This window comes from Ranitomeya imitator, chromosome 5 (genome assembly GCF_032444005.1).
Source record: "Ranitomeya imitator isolate aRanImi1 chromosome 5, aRanImi1.pri, whole genome shotgun sequence".
NCBI classification, from domain to species: domain Eukaryota; kingdom Metazoa; phylum Chordata; class Amphibia; order Anura; family Dendrobatidae; genus Ranitomeya; species Ranitomeya imitator.
The window spans coordinates 25,335,386-25,360,837 of record NC_091286.1 but is presented as its reverse complement, the minus strand read 5'-3'; the positions used below and the strand labels follow the sequence as shown (position 1 = coordinate 25,360,837).

At 44.7% G+C, this 25,452-nt stretch overlaps 1 protein-coding gene across 1 annotated transcript; it reads right to left on the bottom strand.

Moving 5' to 3' along the window:
* Positions 1-1,890: 1,890 nt before the first annotated feature.
* AIDA (axin interactor, dorsalization associated) lies at positions 1,891-25,439 on the bottom strand. Its single transcript, XM_069768459.1, has 10 exons — positions 25,188-25,439; positions 19,098-19,167; positions 11,757-11,810; positions 9,610-9,664; positions 8,558-8,621; positions 7,761-7,867; positions 5,489-5,611; positions 4,287-4,409; positions 4,023-4,140; positions 1,891-2,426 (listed from the first exon to the last, which is right to left on the bottom strand). Exons 1-10 carry the CDS (start codon positions 25,292-25,294, stop codon positions 2,330-2,332), a joined length of 918 nt encoding a protein of 305 aa, XP_069624560.1. The 5' UTR covers positions 25,295-25,439; the 3' UTR covers positions 1,891-2,329.
* Positions 25,440-25,452: the final 13 nt, after the last annotated feature.

The window sequence follows — 25,452 nt, the reverse complement described above, 5'->3', positions numbered from 1 at the left end:
ATAGTGCTCTGCGCCGTTCATTATTGCCCCATAGCTGTGCCCCATATAGTGCTCTGCGCCGTTCATTATTGCCCCATAGCTGTGCCATATAGTGCTCTGCGCCGTTCAGTATTGCCACATAGCTGTCATATAGTGCTCTGCGCCGTTCATTATTGCCCCATAGCTGTGCCATATAGTGCTCTGCGCCGTTCATTATTGCCCCATAGCTGTGCCCCATATAGTGCTCTGCGCCGTTCATTATTGCCCCATAGCTGTGCCCCATATAGTGCTCTGCGCCGTTCATTATTGCCCCATAGCTGTGCCATATAGTGCTCTGCGCCGTTCAGTATTGCCACATAGCTGTCATATAGTGCTCTGCGCCGTTCATTATTGCCCCATAGCTGTGCCATATAGTGCTCTGCGCCGTTCATTATTGCCACATAGCTGTCATATAGTGCTCTGCGCCGTTCATTATTGCCCCATAGCTGTGCCCCATATAGTGCTCTGCGCCGTTCATTATTGCCCCATAGCTGTGCCCCATATAGTGCTCTGCGCCGTTCATTATTGCCACATAGCTGCCATATAGTGCTCTGCGCCGTTCAGTATTGCCACATAGCTGTGCCCCATATAAGTGCTCTGCGCCGTTCATTATTGCCCCATAGCTGTGCCATATAGTGCTCTGCGCCGTTCATTATTGCCACATAGCTGCCATATAGTGCTCTGCGCCGTTCATTATTGCCACATAGCTGTCATATAGTGCTCTGCGCCGTTCAGTATTGCCCCATAGATGCTCCTTATAAAGCTGTGCCATTGCTGCTGCTGCAATTAAAAAAAAAAAGCCATACTCACCTCTCTTGCTTGCCGCTCCATCTTCCCGGCGTCTCTCCGCACTGACTGATCAGGCAGAGGGCGGCGCGCACACTATATGCGTCATCGCGCCCTCTGACCTGAACAGTCAGAGCGGAGAGACGCCGGGAAGATGGAGCGGCGTGTGGAATGGGGATGGGTAAATATGCGATACTTACCTGCTCCCGGCGTCCCGCTCCTTCCCCCAGACAGCTGGTCTTCGGTGCCGCAGCTTCTTCCTCTATCAGCGGTCACAGTTACCGTTGATTAGAGAAATGAATATGCGGCTCCACCCCTATGGGAGTGGAGTCCATATTCATTTCTCTAATGAGCGGTCCCACGTGACCGCTGAACAGGGGAAGAGCTGCAGCACAGAAGACCGTGTGACGGCAGGGGGAGCGCCGGGACTAGGTAAGTATGCCTCAGTGCCCTCTCCCCCTCACCCGCCGACCCTGCCACCCACCGTGACTCGAGTATAAGCCGAGAGGGGCACTTTCAGCCCAAAAATTTGGGCTGAAAATCTCGGCTTATACTAGAGTATATACGGTATTTATCTAAATTGTGAATTACTTTTCTCTAACATTCTCATAGTATGTATATTGGGACCTAAACTCAACCATGAAGTGCTGCAGTCCCATCTTTAGTGAGAAGAGAAGGCTCAAGGACAGAAATCCGACTACCCAATACTTAATTCTGCAACATCAGCGGGATACTAAGTCCTTATGTCCAATTCTTGGGTCTTGATTGAAGAAAAACAAGTTCTGGTTCAGTTTTGCAGATCCGATTCCATGGGAGCGATAAGTAAAAAAAAAAAAAAAAAGCCAGCACTCAAGAAATAAAACTGATCATAAAATGTGAACAACCTTTATATGGAGCACTGCTTACCACAGTCAACAGAAAAACCATACCGCCAAATTATAAAAAAAAAAAGTACAACAAACCCACCAGGTCCTCTCCCAGCAGCTAATTCATTCATTCATGAAAATCAACTATATAGATAATTCTGAAATTTTCAGATCTACCAGTTATATTGAATTCATTTATAAAAACAAAAGGAAAAAAAACTTCAAAGTAGAAAAATCACTTTATATGGTGAATGTGATCAGGTACAAAACAAGGGGAAAAATACAGGTGGATGTAAACGAAAACACAAACAATCTGGAAGTCTGTAAAATATAAATTCCTGCAGTCTCTTAAAAAAAAATTGAGGATTTATTTTATAACATTGCAATGATTAATTCTAATTTCAGTTATCGTCGGGAATTCTGGAATGTTAAAAATGTAAAAAAAGTTTTAAAAACAAACTAAAGTGTCCAAGTAGATGTGGCCACAATGTGTAATGAGATATATACAGAAGTGAACCAGTCACCAAAGTTCTATGCGGACGGACGGCGCGGGCTCTTATTGCTGTGGGACACAGTCATGCTGCAGGGTGGGCACAGCCTTCTACAGGGGGAGCACAGCCCATGAGGGAGGGGAGAAGAGGTGGAACATGGCAGAGTGGTCAGTCCTTGTGCAATGTCTGGTGTAAGTGGAGATACAGTGGCTTCTTGGTTAGCAGCTGCAGCTTCTTCCGTTTAAAGTCTGTTGGTTTCTTGTAGCTGTGATCAAAAACGAAAAATCAATTACATTACTGATCCTGAGTTACCGCCTGTATTATACCCCAGAGCTGCACTCACTATTCTGCTGGTGCAGTCACTGTGTACATACATTACTGATCCTGAGTTACATCCAGTATTATACTCCAGAGCTGCACTCACTATTCTGCTGGTCGAGTCACTGTGTACATACATTACTGATCCTGAGTTACATCCTGTATTATACCCCAGAGCTGCACTCACTATTCTGCTGGTGCAGTCACTGTGTACGTACATACATTACATTACTGATCCTGAGTTACATCCTGTATTATACCCCAGATCTGCACTCACTATTCTGCTGGTCGAGTCACTGTGTACATACATTACTGATCCTGAGTTACATCCTGTATTATACCCCAGAGCTGCACTCCCTATTCTGCTGGTGCAGTCACTGTGTACATACATTACTGATCCTGAGTTACATCCTGTATTATACCCCAGAGCTGCACTCACTATTCTGCTGGTCGAGTCACTGTGTACATACATTACTGATCCTGAGTTACATCCTGTATTATACTCCAGAGCTGCACTCCCTATTCTGCTGGTGCAGTCACTGTGTACATACATTACTGATCCTGAGTTACCTCCTGTATTATACCCCAGAGCTGCACTCCCTATTCTGCTGGTGCAGTCACTGTGTACATACATTACTGATCCTGAGTTACATCCTGTATTATACTCCAGAGCTGCACTCACTATTCTGCTGGTCGAGTCACTGTGTACATACATTACTGATCCTGAGTTACATCCTGTATTATACCCCAGAGCTGCACTCCCTATTCTGCTGGTGCAGTCACTGTGTACATACATTACTGATCCTGAGTTACATCCTGTATTATACCCCAGAGCTGCACTCACTATTCTGCTGGTCGAGTCACTGTGTACATACATTACTGATCCTGAGTTACATCCTGTATTATACTCCAGAGCTGCACTCACTATTCTGCTGGTGCAGTCACTGTGTACATACATTACATTACTGATCCTGAGTTACCTCCTGTATTATACTCCAGAGCTGCACTCACTATTCTGCTGGTGCAGTCACTGTGTACATACATTACATTACTGATCCTGAGCTACATCCTGCATTATACCCCAGATCTGCACTCACTATTCTGCTGGTGCAGTCACTGTGTACATACATTACTGATCCTGAGTTACATCCTGTATTATACCCCAGAGCTGCACTCACTATTCTGCTGGTCGAGTCACTGTGTACATACATTACTGATCCTGAGTTACATCCTGTATTATACTCCAGAGCTGCACTCACTATTCTGCTGGTGCAGTCACTGTGTACATACATTACATTACTGATCCTGAGTTACCTCCTGTATTATACTCCAGAGCTGCACTCACTATTCTGCTGGTGCAGTCACTGTGTACATACATTACATTACAGATCCTGAGTTACCTCCTGTATTATACCCCAGAGCTGCATTCACTGTGCACAGACCTGGCGGACAGTGTTACATCCTGATCATTTACTACCTTTATACAATAAGTCATTATCAGCGGCTGGGGTATCGGCAGTCTCGGGGTATCGGGGTCACTCACAGCTCTATTACTATCTGGCCTGGTTTGATTTCATCCATCTCCATGAAGGCAAAACACTTTGTGCTTGTGAAACGCTTCTTCGGCTTGTAGTGCTTGAACTCGAAAAAAATAGCAGCCCCTGGAAACCAAGACATAAAAAGGGTTAACAAACGTGGAGGAGCAAATGACTCCCTCTGCTTATATTCAGACCACGTCTGCTACGGAAATGAGCGTCTGAGCCGCTGCTCGTGCAGGAGACATCGCGCAGGGTTGTGACGCACTCACCTTTTGTAAGTTTTTCAACGTGTTTCTGGATATCGATCTCGACGTTAAAATGAACGTATGTGTCCTCCTTCCTGGACGCCATCGGCGTGTCCTGAACCGGCGTCAGATCAATGCCGTTTAGATCTGCGAAAATAAGGTGTCAAAATCATCAGAAATGGGAGGGGGGAAAGGAAAAAAGAAAACACTAGTGAAGCTCCACAGTGACAGTTTCCTCTTAATTCTCAGCTTTAATCATCTGCTGTGGAATGGAAACAGTCAGCAAGCAGCTTATCCTATTATGTGCTTAGGCAGCGACTCGTTATTAACCCCCCAATCCCCGATCACCAACACACAAAATCCTGATGTAAATATTGATTCCTGGGGGAGGGGGGGTTAGCGCCACGTAATGGGGTACAAAGGCATAACAAGGGTCACCAACATCAGCTCACCTACTTACTGACGGTTTCTATGATTTAAAAAAAACAAAAAACTTAAAATTAAAAAGTGATAATCTATTAGGAAATAATAAAATATAAGTGGACAATTGTGTTCAGGAGCGGACATTCCCTTTAATACTACTTAAGGAGTCCAAACTACAACTCGTCCCGGACCCCCCCCCAAAAAAAAAAAACGCTCAAACAGCTAATATATAAAGTTATGGCTCTTGAAGAAGGTGAGAAAAAAAAAAAAAAAAAAGCACAAAGAAAAATTGTCCGCGTCCTTAAACGACTGACTTGCAAGTACCAAAACGTCGCTTTAAAAAAAGAAAAAAATTAAAAAAAAGGCACTGTCTCTTTAAGGAGGAAAGAAAAAAGAATTTTGCATCTAAAGACGTTTTGCAATGATCTTACAAGACACAACCATTTCCCACAATGCACCGCTCCAGCAGCGTAAATCTCGGTCCAAAGGCGTGGAGCGGCGAGCGCGCCAGATGAGAACATGGGAGAGAAAATCTACTGACAGCAGCTGTGGAGCCGGGAGAGCTGGATTCCCAGAAAAGGGGCAGCCGCAGTGTACAGCCCCCCGGGAGGACGAGGGATGAGTTCAAAACCGGGGATTACAGCGCCGGCCGGACACTGCCATAACTGGAGTATTACAGCACCGCCATCCCCCAGCAAACCGGGCTCCGCAAGGCAATATAATTCATGTAGTCGGAGTCCTCGGCGCCCCCTGTGGAATACGAGGATATTACAGTGATGTTCTAGAACCTATCGGACACTCACCCTTCACACTGACCGTCATGTAGGGGTCAATACACTGACCGGCGTCTTTCAAGCCGATTTTCTCAATTCTGATGGTGAGGAGGGTCATGCCAGGCTCGGAGGGCAGTCGGGGGAGGAGAGTGCCTGGTTCAGTAGGAAATATATATATATTAATGTGAGAATTAACTCCAGGATCTCACCCTCTGATAGCAGGATATGAAAGAGGCAAAAATCATCAGAAAATTAAGTTGCAGCTTACTCTATCGCCACAAGGTGGCAGCAAAACAAACTACACTCCAGACACTAACAGTCTCAATTTACAGCCTACAGTAAAGGTGAAAATTATACATTATTTCATAGATATTAGAGGACTAGAGGGTTAAAGAAGCTTTCCGATAACATGGATATCCTGCGGCTGTCAGGGCATGCTGGGAGTTGTACTTCAACAACAGCTTACTTCCGCCAGGTCTAGACAAACACTGATGTGTTTGAGGCTGATCCGCAAGAGGACGCTAATGTTAGACCCCCCCCAGATTTTCCTTTACAGGCTAATTTACAGTGTCACAGTCCACTGTGGTGCCTCTAATTTGGCGCCACACCATGACTTTTGCGAGAGATGGATGGATGGATATCTGTCAGGTTGCAGCAAGACCCCAGTCACCATTGTTACTTGAGCTGTAACCGTATAACCATGCGATCAAGTCGCCTGCAGCCCCCGCTTTAGCTGTGAGCACCAGAATTCTGTCTGCTTGCACTCACCACTAGGGGGAGCTCACAGCTTCATAATAAATCAGTCTTCTATTAGCTCCCCCTAGTGGTGACTTTGTGCAGTTTTATTTACAGAGATCCTGATTCTGTGTGTACATGAAGAGTAACAGTATTTCCAGCCATTATTTGACTTGTATCTAGTTTTTCCCTCCATCTCTGAGCTAGTGGGTGGACAGTAGCTACTATGAGGTCTCTTATCACTCATCTCTAAGCTAATGATTGGAGAGTAGCTGCCATGATGTCTCCCATAAGCGGCACATGCAGAGACAGCAGAGAAGGAACCCCTCACGTAACAGATGTTCAGAAGCAGCAAGGAGAACATTGTACATCATCACTGAGCAGTATAGATGTGAATCCAGCTCTGGGGTGAAATAAAACACTTACTATTAATGAATTGTAATTCAGGGAAAAATGAGTGGGGAGTGAGAACTACACAAGCAAAACATTAAAAAGAAGCATAACGATCCTGCGTTCATACCTTGGATGGCTCCTGACATGGGCAATGGTGGGGCACATGCAAATGAGGAGGCCATTCACGGGTGACAGTAAGCGCCAAGCACAACGATGGGGGGGACAACCAAGCAGGGCACAAACACGGAGGAAAAAACAAGGAGGCACATTTATTAGAAAAGGCCGCTCTCGTTTCTATAAATGTAATACATTGTATGGTTATATCCAGAGCACCGCGATGGGGGTGGCGAACCCTCCAAGTATTGTGACCCCGAAATAGCCGAGGCTTATACAAATCCCACCCTCAAAACGATACTGGATCTGTAACCAAACTCTAAATACTCAGCTCATTCTCTGCTTTTCGCAGCTACGTCACATCCAGAGCTGCATTCGCAATTCTGCTGGCTGCAATTGGTTATGAGGAAGCAGCAGTATGGCTCTAAATGCAGCTTTGGATGTGAGTGGAGTACAGAACCTGTAAGAAATAAGATAAGGAAAGTGACTAAACATTTTATGGAGATTTATGGAATTGTCCAGGACAAAGTTTACGCACAGATCTGCCGTTCTCGCTATGGGGCACATGATGCTTGGTCCTACCTTACTTCGTTATGCCCCATCATCTGCCGTACATCACGCACGGGACTTGTCCCCCTTGACAGAGTATCCCCTGCTCCGCTCACTTCTCGTCTACCGATTCTCGTCAGGTCATGTATCTGTACTATTCTAATGGCCAAAACAGCTGCACAGTCCGCGCCGACTATAAGTCAATGCAGCCCGAATATCCCTTTAAGAACTTCTGTACTACAGTTTAAAGGGGTTGTCCAGGACAAACATCCATAAAAGCGATGTTATGAATAAGAACAGAGGCTACTGCTTTACCAAGGGCCCAGCAAAAACATGTATTCATTTTCTTTACAAAAATAACAAACAAACGGCGCCACCTCTGTTTTCAGGCCCAGTGTGGTACTACAGCATCCTTTCCATAGAGCTCAGCTGTAATACCAGACACGACCCATAGGTGTAGCGCTGCTCCTGGAAAAAGGCGGCCATTGCTCTCACAGTCGCCGGTCCTTACCAGGCACCCGAGCTGGAAAGGAGTCTGGCGAGCCGACCCCGGAACATCCTTCATCTTCCTCCTCCTCCACTTCTAAGTTTTCTTCTTCTCCTGGGGCCAAAATCCTCCTAGAAAATAGAAAAATAATTTGTCATTTCTCTAAACCTGGTAAGAGGGGAAAGATTATTATGGACGATGACGGAGGGGGACGTAGAGGACGCCGCAGTCTATGGAGGCGACGTACGTTATGTGCGGGCCGCAGTCAATGCTGATCACTTCCACGTATCTGCCTAATCAGCGGAGGAGGAAGCAGAGCGCAATCCCACGACAGATGTTCTGCTGTAATCCGCACTGCAGCCTATATAGGTCAGTGCGAGCTGTGTATACCCTCTGTATACCCTGCAATGCTCGCCATAAGACATGGCAGCCACCGATATGCGGGGGCGCGACTTCTCGGACCCCCCGAATCGCGACCAGGATTTCAGCAATGCCAAATTCTACGCAAATCTCCTCCATGTCGGACTGTCCGTAACCACAGACGTCCACCTCATTGATCCCCTGCCGCTCCGTTCTGGGGTCCTCTACTTCCTGGTGCCTCAACACTGTTCAACCAATCACTAGTGGCAGCGGTGATCCACCTCATAGTGATTAGCTGCAGCGGTCACACATCATCTCTGCGGCAGGGGCCGAGCTACACTGGAATGCAATGGTGGGAGATTGAATTGCCCATGTGGACAACTCCTTTAATTGGCGGGACGTCACCGCCATTCACAGCTGTGCAGAACGAGGGATGGAAGGTGGCGGGACGGCGCACCTACCTTAAAGGGACGGGCTGAACATCAAAGGGGAATTCCTTGTTGAATGTTAGAAGGTTGCCCAGGACTAGAAAGTGGGAGAAAAAGGAGTTAATAAAATACAAGATTTCTCCAAAAACTCATTAAACATAGAATTAAATTCGGCGTCATTAACCCCTTCCTGCTGCGGCCAAATTTCATTTTGGCGCTTTTGTTTTAGTTTTTCCCCACTTCTTCAAAGAGCATTTACATTTTCTATTTATTTTTCTACTTTTTCAGCACTATTACCGTATAATAATAATAAAAAAATAATAATAAAATATAATACAATAAATATACTAAAAATATATAACTTATATAATAAAAAAATAATAGTAATAAAAATATATTTAAAAAAAATATATAATAAAAAAGTAAATAATAATATGAACTAATTGTTATTATTATCGTTTTGGGGCATAATGGATTATGATTTTTTTTGTGTGCGTTTTGTTTACCAAATGTTTTATATAATGATCGGGGTTTTTTTTTTGGCGTTTTAAAACTTTTATTTTTTTTCGATTTTCCCTAGAGGACCTGAGCCCATGATCTTAGGGTCGCTTGCACTGCCATGCCCCTGTATAATGGGGATGCCGATTTTGGGTTAAGTCTCCTTCATTATATAGTAAAGCAAACAACCACAGAAAAAAATGGTGCAGAAAGTCCACAAAGTAATATACAACCAATTTTATTAAATATATAAATATGACAGCACAAGGGGAATGACAGTAATAGGTGGTTGTTTGCTTTGGCATATTGGTGGTGTGTCCTGTGACATCCTTTACATAGGCGTTGGTCTCCTCATATTAGTAATATTATTATTATCATGAGTGGTGGGCCTATTAGATTTTGCCTGTGTTGTTTTCCTTGTCTGTTCATTATATAGTACCGCATCACGGCACCCCGCGTTCGTGTCGCCGCTCACGTGCGCCCAAAGGGACCGCACCGTTTAGATGCCATCGTCACAGACTGACTGTGCCATGTAAACGACTGGACAGCAGTGACGGGAGCGAGCTCTGGTCGCTGCATCTACTTACTCGGTTCTAGTTTCTTGAGATCCTCCAGCTGGAATCCTTCTCGACTTTGTGTGGACTGTGGAGAGAGAGGAGGAAGACTTAGGGGGGCTCAGCGACAGGACGATGGCTGCACCAAGCAATGGATAATGTACAATCCAAAGTCAGGAAAAACTCAACGTAAACCCCCCAGCGTGATCCCACCCAAAATGTAAGAACACCTGTCCTGCATGAAATCCGTGGCTGTGACCCCACAATATACGGTAGCCGTCTCTCCATCCTCAGTCCTGTTCTTACGCTGCCGATTTTGGGTCTAGTTCTCCAGTATTACCATGGTCACCGTCACTATGGGGGGCTCTGGGGTCCGGTTATATTAACATAACGTTACATCAGCTGTCAGTTATAACACTAAAATAATACGCTCAGCACAATATTGGCTTTTTCTGGAGCCCACACCCTTCACGCTGTGACTGAGGTTTACACTGGGGGCGATTCATTCACGCCGTCCCCGGCAGGTCCTGTGGTGGTGGTGGCACGCTGCCAGTCATCTCACAGCTGTCAATGAATAGAGGCCGACAGCCAAGAATGAACCTCACAGTCAATGTATACGAGACTCCGCTCCACCTATCAACCGCTCCCTGCCCGCATCCACAACAGATCCAGCAAGACAAAAAAATGTAACGTGTGGTGAGGAAGCCACGGACCTGATGCAGGTAAGGAATAAAACCTGGAGTTCAAGGCTTCCGCCATAATACCGTGGCCTGATTACCGCTCCGCTTTCCCAATACAGAGCTTCATAAAGTTAAAAGATAAAATTGTAACTACCTGCAAACACCACTAGGGGAAGCTTAGGCTACTTTCACACTTGCATCGGTACGGGTCCGTCGCTAATACAAGTCTATGGGCAAAAAAACGCATCCTGCGAGCACATTTGCAGGATGCGTTTTTTGCCCAAAACGACGGATTGCGACGGATGCCAAATGACGGAAGTGTGAAAGAGGCCTTACTACTACAGATTTATACAGCCACCACTAGAGGGAGATCACTACATATAGATTTATACAGCCACCACTAGGGGGAGATCACTACTACAGATTTATACAGTCACCACTAGAGGGAGATCACTACATATAGATTTATACAGCCACCATTAGGGGGAGCTCACTACATACAGATTTATACAGTCACCACTAGGGGGAGCTCACTACTACAGATTTATACAGTCACCACTACGGTGAACTCATTGCATACAGATTTATAAAGTCACCACTAGGGGGAGCTCACTACATACAGATTTATACAGCCACCACTAGGAGGAGCTCACTACATGCAGATTTATACAGTCACCACTAGGAGGAGCTCACTACATGCAGATTTATACAGTCACCACTAGGAGGAGCTCACTACACACAGATTTATACAGTCACCACTACAGGGTGCTAACTACATACAGATTTATACAGCTACCAGTAGAAGGAGCTCACTACATACAGATTTATACAGCCACCACTAGGAGGAGCTCACTACATGCAGATTTATACAGTCACCACTAGGAGGAGCTCACTATACACAGATTTATACAGTCACCACTAGAGGGAGCTCACTACATACAGATTTATACAGTCACCACTAGGAGGAGCTCACTACATATAGATTTATACAGCCACCACTAGGAGGAGCTCACTACATACAGATTTATACTGTCACCACTAGGGGGAGCTCACTACATACAGATTTATACAGCCACCACTAGGAGGAGCTCACTACACGCAGATTTATACAGTCACCACTAGAGGGAGCTCACTACACACAGATTTATACAGTCACCACTAGAGGGAGCTCACTACATACAGATTTATACAGTCACCACTAGAGGGAGCTCACTACATGCAGATTTATACAGTCACCACTAGAGGGTGCTAACTACATATAGATTTATACAGCCAGCACTAGAGGGAGCTCACTGCATACAGATTTTTACAGCTTCAATAAAACTCAACAGTAGCTGAGTAAACCTGTCTGCAGGAAGCTCCCCCTAGTGGTGGCAGGAAGCAGCTAAAATGATATTAGTTACTTTATGACGAGAAGCAGGGATTTTTAATCCCTCTTCTCAAATCTTACCCTATCACCGTCCCCAAAATAGAAACTAATGGAGCAAACATAACACTCACCTGCAGGGCGGCGCTGCGTAGCTCTAGGCATGTTGCGATTTTTACAATTGTTTTCTGCAAGAAAGGAAAAATAAAAGTACATTTATGTATTTTAAATTAAGTATATTTATATAAATATATCTGGAAACTGAAGATAACGGAAAGACAGCAATTTTGAATGCTGCTTTGGTTGTGACTGGAGGATGGGACATAAGAAAATTACTTAGCAGTAGAAGGTCGATCTTTGTGAAGTTGAAGCAACATATTCAGAATTTCTAAGTTTTCACAGCTACCAGCCACAATGCCCCATTAATATCTTAAAGATGGGGGGCTAAGCGGCTGCTTATGTCTATAGCAGCTTATCCCCCAAAAAAGATAAAATGCATTCTGCCTATCAAGCCCTAGAAACATCAGACTGTTGGAGGATCTAGTCGGACACTTCATTCTTTTTACAGATTTCTTATAGATTGATTTCTTAGTAGCTGACCTCGCGCCCCTTATCAGGGGAAATCTGCAAAATTCACAAATTAATTTTTCACACTTCCCCGCTCTGCCTCTCGGTTCAGGATTATTAATAACATGTTATGGGGCTGACAGCCAATTCTGTAACAACATTAACCCTTAACTCTTCCTGTATCCCTTCATAGAAGTTACAGCAAGTGAAATCAGTATTGAACATGTCACCGATTTTCTAAGTAATTCTATTCCTAAAGGTGCTATAGACATGAAATTCTCACCAGATGTCGCTAACAATCCACACAGGCAAACAAATCATCCATAGAGGTCTGTAAATTAGGTGTAATAATGATAAATGACACAGGGGAAAAGTATTGAACACAAGAAGAAAGAGAGGTGCAAAAACCGATGGAAAGTCATGACACCAGACTGAAATCTATCATTACGGTAATTAGAAAGCAGTCCTGCCACTTAGTGACAAATAATATCAGATGGTTCAACTGATGCCTCTAAAAAGGTGTCTCCTTACCAAGGTGCAGCACAAGATACATGTCCTGATGGGTAAAACCAGGCTGTCTCAAGACCTTTACAACCTTATTGTTGCAAAACATACTGATGGCATTGGTTACAAAAGAATTTCTAAATTACTGAATTACTTCCAGTAAGCACTGTTGAGGCCATAATCCGGAAGAGGAAAGAAAGTAATTTCACCATAAACGGGCTACGTCCAGCTGCTCCCAGCAAGATTTTAGTCAGAGGAGTAAAAAGAAAAGGATCAGAAGAGTTGTCCAAGATCCAAGGACCACCTGTGGAGAGCTACAGAAAGACCTAGAATCAGCAGGTACAATCGTTGATTCTTCTTATGTAGTAAGTAATGCACTCAATCTCCATGGCCTGTGTGCATGCTCAACACGCATGACTCCATTGCTGAACAAAAAGCAAGCGCGTTTAAAGTTTGCGCAACAACATTTAGACAAGCCTGTGAAATACTGGGAGAATACAGTCTGCTCAGAGGAAACCAAAATTGGATTTGGAGGTCATAATACACACAATGTTTGGAGGCCAAAAGACACTGCATATCAGCACAAAAACACCATAAGAACAGGGAAGTTTGGAGGTGGGAACATCACTGTTTGGGGTGGTTATTTCAGCATACGGCACTGGCAAACTTCATATAATTTAGGGAAGGATGAACGGACAAATGTACAAGGACATTCTTTACAAAAATCTGCTGCCATCTATCAGAATGATAAAGATCAACCGAGAGTGGACAATTCAGCAAGACAATGATCCCAAGCACACAGCCAAGGAAACTATCAAATGGTTTTAGAGAAAGAAAATAAATCTGCTAGAATGGACCCGAATCCAAAACAAAATGTATGGAAGGAACTAAAACTCAGAGTTCACAAAAGAAGCTCATGGGACCCTCAGGATGTGCATAGTGTTTGTGTGGAAGAATGAGCCAATATCACATCTGAGCAAGGCCTGCGACTAGTTTCTAGGAGGCGTCTTGATTCATTACCAACAAAGGCTTTTGCATGAAGTATTAAATACATTTCAGTAACGTGTTCAATACTTTTCCCTTATATCATTTCCCATTATTACAGATAATTTATGGACATCTATGGATGATTTATTTCCCTGTGTGGATTGGCTGGATTGTTACTGACATCTGGCGAGAATTTCATGTCAATAGCACCTTTACTTAGAAAATTAGTGATGTGTTCAATACTTCTTTCACCTGCTGTATTTCTTTCACTAGCTTTTTGAACCTCCAAATTAAGTGAATGAAGCAAGTGTATCTCCATGGGGTGCAAGATGAGGCCCATAGTTGAAAGCCTCATCCTTCAGACAATTATACCATGTTCTGTGGTTACGTCTGAGGTCGGAATATCCTTTGGGGGTCTGCTGCTCTGAACCCACTTGATAAAAGTAAAAGGCAGGTGCATTCAAAGTCGGTCACCAGTGTCAGAGTCCCGGGCTAGACAAGAGACCTGGGAAGATACTGGGAAGAAAGTTGTCCCCCGGACAGACATACATTGCACCCAAGCACATAAGTGAACTGTCATCTTCACAATTTAGGCAGGGTGCGGCCGCTTCTCAGAACATGAGTGAATAATGCCTACTGGGGGGCTGCCAAGATATGATCCATTTTCCATACACAGACACTTTCAGGTCTCCAAATCCCTCAAAAGCCTTAAAAGCTCAAAGCTCTGGTGGTGTGCTGAGTAAAAACAAGTTCACGAGACCTGAGAAAGGGTCTAGAATATGACAGTAAAAAAGTGTTTAACCATAATCCTCCCCTAGAGCAGTGTTATAGTAGATATATTCTTGTACATAGGGGCAGTATTATAGTAGTTATATTCTTGTATATAGGGAGCAGTATTATAGTAGTTATATTCTTTTACATAGGGGCAGTATTATAGTAGTTATATCCTTGTACATAGGAGCAGTATTATAGTAATTATATTCTTGTATATAGGAGCAGTATTATAGTAGTTATATTCTTGTACATAGGAGCAGTATTATAGTAGTTATATTCTTGTACATAGGAGCAGTATTATAGTAGTTATATTCTTGTACATAGGGGCAGTATTATAGTAGTGATATTCTTGTATATAGGGGCAGTATTATAGTAGTTATATTCTTGTACATAGGGGCAGTATTATAGTAATTATATTCTTGTACATAGGGGCAGTATTATAGTAGTGATATTCTTGTATATAGGGAGCAGTATTATAGTAGTTATATTCTTGTATATAGGGGCAGTATTATAGTAGTTATATCCTTGTACATAGGGGCAGTATTATAGTAGTTATATTCTTGTACATAGGAGCAGTATTATAGTAGTTATATTCTTGTATATAGGGGCAGTATTATAGTAATTATATTCTTGTATATAGGAGCAGTATTATAGTAGTTATATTCTTGTACATAGGAGCAGTATTATAGTAGTTATATTCTTGTACATAGGAGCAGTATTATAGTAGTTATATTCTTGTATATAGGGGCAGTATTATAGTAGTTATATTCTTGTATATAGGGGCAGTATTATAGTAGTTATATCCTTGTACATAGGAGCAGTGTTATAGTAGTTATATTCTTGTACATAGGAGCAGTATTATAGTAGTTATATTCTTGTATATAGGGGCAGTATTATAGTAGTTATATTCTTGTATATAGGGGCAGTATTATAGTAGTTATATTCTTATACATGGGGCAGTATTATAGTAGTTATAGTCTTGTACATTGGGTGCAATATTATAGTAATTTTCTTGTACATAGGGTGCAATATTATAAACACAGGCGCACACCATAAACAGTTAGGAAACAGATTAGCACCCTGTGCCCATCCAGCACCTGTCACTCAATAAGCCTTCAACATTACCATAAGTAGTTAGTTTTTGCTACTACAACATCGTCCTCCATACCCAACAATAAAACACAAATGACAGTAGGTGAGAACCTGCTCCCCTCCTCCATTACCAAGCACAGACCGTGCCCAAAACACTTGTATGAAAGTCAATAATCAGTTTTTCAGTCTCATCCATTTCAGATATCCAGATATATAAGCTGATATGAGACTCTAGATTTCCGCAGTCCGTCCTGTAGTGAGAGTGATACTGCTCATTTTCTCAGAGACGTGGGCGGCAGGATGAGATGAGGATAACCGGTGATGCTATAAATCTCGCTTATACTCGGGTTTCCTATGGACAATTACATCTAACATAGAAAACCAGAACCGCACGTCTCACGCACAGAATCTGCAGGTGTCTGTCAGGTCCTGGCCTGCGGACAAAGCATCTACCACTAGACTGCAAGAGCCCGGCCCTTAGGGGCCCAAGAGGCTTTCGAACTCCGCAGAGGAATTATTACTTGATGTTTCTTTCCTGTTTAAGTCCTTTCAGGGTCTGAGATAATCTTGCAGGAATGCTGAATTATCTCCTCGCTCCATACACTACATGAAGAGGCTTAAATGAGACGCAGATTTTAAGACTTGATATTAGTAATGTCTTGGCAGAGAATGTACCCCCTCCCTCCAACACAGCTCCCTACCTAGCCTCCTGAATGTGGAAGACCCTCCCTGGGAGATAACACAGGAAATGTCTGACCGCAGGCAGCGAGGCTGATGGACACCACATGAGACATCACACTCCAACCTACAGCAACATTACTGCTATACATCATACCCACCTGCCGACTACACCCGACAGGACATATATTATATGGGAGAAGCAGTATTATAGCGGATATATTCCTGTACATAGGGGCAGTATTATAGTAGTTATATTCTTGTACATAGGAGGCAGTATTATAGTAGTTATATTCCTGTACATACGGGCAGTATTATAGTAGTTATATTCCTGTACATACGGGCAGTATTATAGTAGTTATATTCTTGTACAAAGGAGCAGTATCATAGTAGTTATATTCTTGTATATAGGGGACAGTATTATAGCAGATATATTCCTGTACATAGGAGCAGTATTATAGTAGTTATATTCTTGTACATAGGGGCAGTATTATAGCAGATATATTCCTGTACATAGGAGCAGTATTATAGTAGTTATATTCTTGTACATACGGGCAGTATTATAGTAGTTATATTCCTGTACATACGGGCAGTATTATAGTAGTTATATTCTTGTACATAGGGGCAGTATTATAGTAGATATATTCTTGTACATAGGGAGCAGTATTATAGTAGTTATATTCTTGTACATAGGAGCAGTATTATAGTAGTTATATTCTAGTACATAGGGAGCAGTATTATAGTAGTTATATTCTTGTACATAGGAGCAGTATTATAGTAGTTATATTCTAGTACATAGGAGCAGTATTATAGTAGTTATATTCTAGTACATAGGAGCAGTATTATAGTAGTTATATTCTTGTACATAGGAGCAGTATTATAGTAGTTATATTCTTGTACATAGGAGCAGTTGTTGTGAATTCTGTGGTCAAGCTCCCTCCTGTGGTCATGAGTGGTACTTCGGCTGGTTCTGTCCATGAGCTTCATCTGGTGGATGTAAGTGGGGCTGCGGCTTCTGAGTTTCCTTCCTCAGGTGACGAGGTTAGGTCGTTAGGTGCTGCTCTATTTAACTCCATCTAGTTCTTTGTTCCTTGCCTCCAGTCAATGTTCCAGTATTGGTCTTGCTCTCTCCTGGATCATCTTGTGGCCTGTCTATCCTGCATAAGCTAAGTTCTGCTTGTGTTACTTTTGTTTGCTATTTTTTCTGTCCAGCTTGCTATATTGGTTTTTCTTGCTTGCTGGAAGCTCTGGGACGCAGAGGAAGCACCTCAGTGCCGTTAGTCGGTACGGAGGGTCTTTTTGCGCCCTCTGCGTGGTTGTTTGTAGGTTTTTGTGCTGACCGCAAAGCTATCTTTACTATCCTCGGTCTATTCAGTAAGTCGGGCCTCACTTTGCTAATACCTATTTCATCTCTGTGTTTGTATTTTCATCTTTACTCACAGTCATTATATGTGGGGGGCTGCCTTTTCCTTTGGGGAATTTCTCTGAGGCAAGGTAGGCTTATTTTTCTATCTTCAGGGCTAGTTAGTTTCTCAGGCTGTGCCCGAGGCGCCTAGGTCTGGTCAGGAGCGCTCCACGGCTACCTCTAGTGTGGTGTGATAGGATTAGGGATTGCGGTCAGCAGAGTTCCCACGTCTCAGAGCTCGTCCTATGTTAGTAACTATCAGGTCACTTTGTGTGCTCTTAAACCACCAGGTCCATTGTGTTTCTGAATCACCAGTTCATAACAAGCAGTATTATAGTAGTTATATTCTTGTACATAGGAGCAGTATTATAGTAGTTATATTCTAGTACATAGGAGCAGTATTATAGTAGTTATATTCTAGTACATAAGGGCAGTATTATAGTAGTTATATTCTTGTATATAGGGGCAGTATTATAGTAGTTATATTCTTGTATATAGGGGCAGTATTATAGTAGTTATATTCTTGTATATAGGGGCAGTATTATAGTAGTTATATTCTTGTATATAGGGGCAGTATTATAGTAGTTATATTCTTGTATATAGGGGCAGTATTATAGTAGTTATATTCTTGTATATAGGGGCAGTATTATAGTAGTTATATTCTTGGACATAGGAGCAGTATTATAGTAGTTATATTCTTGGACATAGGAGCAGTATTATAGTAGTTATATTCTTGTACATAGGAGCAGTATTATAGTAGTTACATTCTAGTACATAAGGGCAGTATTATAGTAGTTATATTCTTGTATATAGGGGCAGTATTATAGTAGTTATATTCTTGTATATAGGGGCAGTATTATAGTAGTTATATTCTTGTATATAGGGGCAGTATTATAGTAGTTATATTCTTGTATATAGGGGAAGTATTATAGTAGTTATATTCTTGTATATAGGGGCAGTATTATAGTAGTTATATTCTTGTACATAGGGGCAGTATTATAGTAGTTATATTCTTGTACATAGGAGCAGTATTATAGTAGTTATATTCTTGTACATAGGGGCAGTATTATAGTAGTTATATTCTTGTACATAGGAGCAGTATTATAGTAGTTATATTCTTGTACATAGGGGCAGTATTATAGTAGTTATATTCTTGTACATAGGGGCAGTATTATAGTAGTTATATTCTTGTACATAGGAGCAGTATTATAGTAGTTATATTCTTGTACATAGGGGCAGTATTATAGTAGTTATATTCTTGTAGATAGGGGCAGTATTATAGTAGTTATATTCTTGTACATAGGAGCAGTATTATAGTAGTTATATTCTTGTACATAGGGGCAGTATTATAGTAGTTATATTCTTGTATATAGGGGCAGTATTATAGTAGTTATATTGCATTTTCTATGAAAATGACATCCAATGTCCAGAGTAAAGGGTAGGCCATGACAGAAATCAGAGCACTTGCCTTCTGATCCTCTGTGAAGTCGGACGAGTTGGCCGGTGACTGCGATTCCTTCTGTAACTGTCGGGCCAATCTATAATGACAGCAAGTTAATTATTGAACATATTTTCATCATAATTTGGTTTCAAATGAACATTTAGTAATCAGCGATGAGAATCCGCACCGAAAAAACATCTATTTTAAAGCCTCTTTGATCAAAACGGACTGACAGAAAACAGCAGCCTTGTGCCCACGACAACCGGAGTGCGGCCTTCATGTTCCTTCACCAGGTTGAGAAGTGAAAGGTGCGTGGTAAGTGGTTGCTACGGGCAACGAGACTTGTTTTTTTCCTGTCAGACATCTTGGCTATATGAGCTGGCGCTGCACACGTCTTATTGAGGAATCGGACAGCAGACCTCGCCTTATTTTACCTCAGTTTTCTAGTCAGTAAACTGTTGAAAAATTGGCACATCTCTGAATCTGTGCCCACATTAAATGTCACACGACATGGACTCCATTTTTTTTTTTTTTTTTTTTTTTTTTTTATACATTTACCTCAGAAAACGGTCCTACATTTAGACGTCATCCGTTGTCAACTAATCATGAAGCTTTTAGTAATAACCATTTAACTATTTCTAGGAAAACTGTGCGAGAACCAAAATGGTGGAAATGTTGCGCCAAAGTGTGTGAGATCTCGCATTTTTTTAGGCCAATTTTACATCTTTCGGCCGGCGTAAATAAAAAAATGAAGAGAAAAAAAACCAAATGTATGCCGATGCATGACGGCAGTATATTTCTAATGCACGCCCCTAGTTTATGGGCATCATACAGCAGTGCTACCCGGGGTGCGCTGTCCCCTTTAAGAGCGATTCAGCTGTGGCGAGTAGCAGGGAGGTAGTGTGTGGCGTCGGCCGCCCGTCTGTGTATGGATTTCATCTCTTATTCACATCCTGTTGAGAGTCTCCACCCAAAAAAAAAAACAGCCGGAGATTCAGGGTGGGAACCTGAGCAAATAATCCTGCAAAACTGACAGGAATGGTGGAGGAAATCTGTGCGCAGATAGAGTGTTACTGTGTGCAGCCCGCTCCATAACACACAGATCGAAAAAAAGCTGATCTCAGGCCGGCTACTACATGAGGAGGCAGGTCTGACAGTCAGGAGTCTGGGAAAGCTGGGTGCTCGCTCACATTGGAAGTGAGAAAAAAAACGTCGCCCTGGTTAAACGGGTATTCTATGCGTGCCCCTCTGCCATCACTGGTCACAACTGACAATCAGGGGTCCAGGAAAGTTGGGCGAGAGTCATAATGTTCCCAGAAAGTATTTTAGAACTTTTTTTTTTTTGTTAAGTTTTATTTGCCCCATTTAAGATAGACTAGTCATGTCTGTCCAATGGCGCATTACTGTGCGTAACCCCACAGAGCAGACGTGACCAATCGATCGCACCAGGAGCAACAAATCTTCCCAAAGCAGTGGAACAACAAGGAGAATCCGGAAAAAGCCTATCTGGCGTAAAAAGAAGGGTCATTATGTGAGATCTCTGCTTGCTGCCAGTGAATGGCACCCCCAGTGTTGTCTCGGCCATGCGATAGGATACTGCAATCCATCAGCCACAACAAGTAATGTGTCCGCCTCCCCAAAAAACTGCTACCTACCTTCAGGCATCATCATTAGCCAGGTTGGCTAATCAGAAGAACTGAGAATGCCAGGATGTAAGACGCGGTTCTGGGGGCTCCAATCCAGCGGTCAGACGTGGAAGATGGACCAAGTTCTGCGAATCGATCCGCACCAACTCTAATAACGGCTTATGAGCTTTCTCATTCACTGACAGCAAGCAGATGGTGTCAAGAGCCAGATACTGATAGGTAGCAGCGGTCTGGCTTGGTGGTGGCACCTACTCGTGACAAGTCACATCAGGGGGGAGTCTAAAGTCACCAAAATATGCAGGTAATGTGGGGTCCCCATTATGTTCTCACATCAGCACCTTTACCTGCCCCTTCCTGACCTCACGGGTCCGAGCTTCTAGGCTACGAGTGACGTGTGACGGATGCATCATAGACTTCTATGGTCAGGAAAAACCGCTATAATTACCACCCAGAGAGGGTGACGGAGGATGCGGGCACTTAGGGACTTTTACATTACGGCTTCATGTCGGGAGCAGGAATAATCCCCTGCCAAGAAAACACGGCAGATACCCTGTAGATTCTTACTTACATGGTTGTTTTTCAATTACTCATCATTGTCAAGACCACCGCTTGCGGTCAGTGACTTTTTTTTTTAGATCTAGAAGCAACAAACCGTCCTACCCGGATACACGCATGCGGGATTTTTTTTTTCCTTTGTAACGAACGCCTCCATTTACCGAAGAGCGGGCGTACCATAATTTATTGGGGACGATTCACAAAGCTTTATTGATGAGGATTTTTGGGGGCTGAAAATAAAGCAAAAAAAAAAAAAAAAATTAATTTGCGCGTTTTCAGTCACTTCCTTTTGGCTTGTGTTATTTGTTAACTGCGTTTGTGACAATTTTCAAAATGGTCACGCATTTCGGAAAAAAAATTAATAAATAAAAGAATAAAAAAAACGTTCTTTTCTGCCTTTAACTTTTTGTGGCGTTTTAAGCACAAAAAAAGTTGAACATTCTGCTAAAAATATTCCAAAATTTTCCACATTTTAAAAAGTCACCATTGACGAATCAACGGGAAAACCCAATCTTTGCCCACAGTGGTCAACAGTTAAAACAGGTAAACATATGAAAAAAAAAAAGAATAAGGCGCACATAAAACAAAAATAAATAAAAAAAAAAAAAAAAGAGAGACAAGAAAATGCGCCAGTGAAATAATAAACCAGGCCCTAAGGTTTTTGCTGGGGTTTTTTTGTTTGTTTTTGTTTATGGTATTTTTTATATGGCCAACATGTAACTAAGTACCGTATACTATTTCACGCACTATGCTACTTATTTATTTTTTGCAAGATATTTATTTTTTATTTCTTTTTTCGCAAGGTATTTAATCATTGAGTTCCTGGGGGGGGGTGGGGGGGGGGGGGAACATAATAGCTGAATATTAAAGGTGGTTTCTGGAGCCCTAAAATCCACGCTGAAAACGCTGTATGATCGTACTTTAAGGCCATGTTCACACGTTGCGGATTTTGCCGCGGATTTTTCCACAGCGGTTTTAGAAAATCCGCAGTGCAAAATCACTGCTGTTTTCACGCGGTTTCTTCTGCGGATTCCTCTGCGGGTTTTCAACTGCACTTTCCTATTGGTGCAGGTTGAAAACCGCTGCGGAATCTGCAGAAAGAAGTGACATGCTACTTCTTTTTTTTCTGCAGCGTTTCCGCGCGGAATTTTCCGCATCATGTGCACTGCGGTTTTTGTTTTCCATAGGTTAACATTGTACTGTACACCGCATGGAAAACTGCTGCGGATCCGCAGCGTCAAATCCGCTGCGGATCCGCAGCAAAAACAGCAACGTGTGCACATACCCTAAACTGATAACCCCTACAACATCCCCCAGTGATCCCACCCCCCAGGGTTCAGAAAACAAAATAATAAAAAAAGTAAAATAATAGCAACAAAATCAAGGGGGGGGGGGGGGATTCATCCCAAATTATCAAACAGAATTGGCGGACACGTTCCCCAGGCACACTGGTGAGGGGAAAAAAAATTGCTGACCCCAGTAGTCACATATGACTAACCCAGAACAGGGGCAGGAGGCCACATGTAATACAGGAGGAGGATATAACTGATGGGGGCTCAGGGTATTAGGGGCAGCACCCTATTGGAGGCAGGGAGCCCCCACCCAAGGGGGGAAAAAGAGGCAGCCCCCCTCGCACACCCCCCCAGGGGGAATTAGAGGCCGTGCCCCTCCCTCCAGGAGGAATTGGAGGCAGTTCACGGGCAGGGACCCCCCACCTCCAGGGGGGAATTAGAGGCAGGGACCCCCCACCACCAGGGGGGAATCAGAGGCAGGGACCCCCCACCTCCAGGGGGGATTAGAGGCAGGGACCCCCCACCTCAAGGGGGGGATTAGAGGCAGGGACCCCCCACCTCCAGGGGGGAATTAGAGGCAGGAACCCCGCCACCTCCAGGATGAATTAGAGGCAGGAACCCCCCACCTCCAGGATGAATTAGAGGCAGGGACCCCCCACCACCAGGGGGGAATTAGAAGCAGGGACCCCCCACCACCAGGGATGAATTAGAGGCAGGGACCCCCCACCACCAGGAATGAATTAGAGGCAGGGACCCCCCACCTCCAGGGATGAATTAGAGGCAGGAACCCCCCACCTCCAGGAATGAATTAGAGGCAGGGACCCCCCACCTCCAGGATGAATTAGAGGCAGGGACCCCCCACCTCCAGGATGAATTAGAGGCAGGGACCCTCCACCTCCAGGATGAATTAGAGGCAGGAACCCCCCACCTCCAGGGATGAATTAGAGGCAGGGACCCCCCACCTCCAGGATGAATTAGAGGCAGGGACCCCCCACCTCCAGGATGAATTAGAGGCAGGGACCCCCCACCTCCAGGATGAATTAGAGGCAGGAACCCCCCACCTCCAGGATGAATTAGAGGCAGGAACCCCCCACCTCCAGGGATGAATTAGAGGCAGGGACCCCCCACCACCAGGGATGAATTAGAGGCAGGGACCCCCCACCTCCAGGATGAATTAGAGGCAGGGACCCCCCACCTCCAGGGATGAATTAGAGGCAGGGACCCCCCACCTCCAGGGATGAATTAGAGGCAGGGACCCCCCACCTCCAGGATGAATTAGAGGCAGAGACCCCCCACCACCAGGGATGAACTAGAGGCAGGGACCCCCCACCACCAGGGATGAATTAGAGGCAGGGACCCCCCACCTCCAGGGATGAATTAGAGGCAGGGACCCCCCACCTCCAGGATGAATTAGAGGCAGGAACCCCCCACCTCCAGGATGAATTAGAGGCAGGGACCCCCCACCTCCAGGATGAATTAGAGGCAGGGACCCCCCACCACCAGGGATGAACTAGAGGCAGGGACCCCCCACCACCAGGGATGAATTAGAGGCAGGGACCCCCCACCACCAGGGATGAATTAGAGGCAGGGACCCCCCCACCACCAGGGATGAATTAGAGGCAGGGACCCCCCACCTCCAGGATGAATTAGAGGCAGGGACCCCCCACCACCAGGGATGAATTAGAGGCAGGGACCCCCCACCACCAGGGATGAATTAGAGGCAGGGACCCCCCACCACCAGGGATGAACTAGAGGCAGGGACCCCCCACCACCAGGGATGAATTAGAGGCAGGGACCCCCCACCACCAGGGATGAATTAGAGGCAGGGACCCCCCACCTCCAGGGATGAATTAGAGGCAGGGACCCCCCACCACCAGGGATGAATTAGAGGCAGGGACCCCCCACCACCAGGGATGAATTAGAGGCAGGGACCCCCCACCTCCAGGGATGAATTAGAGGCAGGGACCCCCCACCACCAGGGATGAATTAGAGGCAGGGACCCCCCACCTCCAGGATGAACTAGAGGCAGAGACCCCCCACCTCCAGGATGAATTAGAGGCAGGGACCCCCCACCTCCAGGGATGAATTAGAGGCAGGGACCCCCCACCACCAGGATGAATTAGAGGCAGGGACCCCCCACCACCAGGATGAATTAGAGGCAGGGACCCCCCACCACCAGGATGAATTAGAGGCAGGGACCCCCCACCACCAGGATGAATTAGAGGCAGGGACCCCCCACCTCCAGGATGAATTAGAGGCAGGGACCCCCCACCACCAGGGATGAATTAGAGGCAGGGACCCCCCACCTCCAGGATGAATTAGAGGCAGGGACCCCCCACCTCCAGGATGAATTAGAGGCAGGGACCCCCCACCTCCAGGATGAATTAGAGGCAGGGACCCCCCACCACCAGGGATGAATTAGAGGCAGGGACCCCCCACCACCAGGATGAATTAGAGGCAGGGACCCCCCACCACCAGGATGAATTAGAGGCAGGGACCCCCCACCTCCAGGATGAATTAGAGGCAGGGACCCCGTGTGTCTGGCAGCTGCACCTGTCCTGGTCTCCCCTGCAGTGACACGGCCCGCAGCCAGGGGGCGCCCAGCAGCACTGCCCCCCACTTACATCTGATACTCATCTATGGCCTCCACCAGTTGCCCCCACGAGTCGAAGTCCGTGCCCTTCTTGAAGCTGGCGTTCCATTTCTGCAGGGTCTTGCTCTGATCGCTCATGGCTGGGGCACGACACACCCAGGGACGAGCTCGCCTCCACTCAGCTGTGCATTGTCCGGTTCACACGTCCCGGGACCGGTCCCGCTGCTGCTGCTGCAGATGCTGCCCCTCCTCCGCGGCCAAGCCCATCACAGTGAGACAGGAAGCCCCGCCCCCAG

Bases quoted from the DNA above. Each gene is read 5' to 3' on its own strand.
- AIDA (XM_069768459.1), bottom strand. From the start codon at position 25,294: ATGAGCGATCAGAGCAAGACCCTGCAGAAATGGAACGCCAGCTTCAAG. The intron at 8,622-9,609 runs GTAAGTAGATGC...CCCACTTTCTAG, and splicing joins TCTCAAGAAACTAGAACCGA to TCCTGGGCAACCTTCTAACA. The intron at 5,612-7,760 runs GTAAGGACCGGC...CTACTGAACCAG, and splicing joins CTTTCCAGCTCGGGTGCCTG to GCACTCTCCTCCCCCGACTG.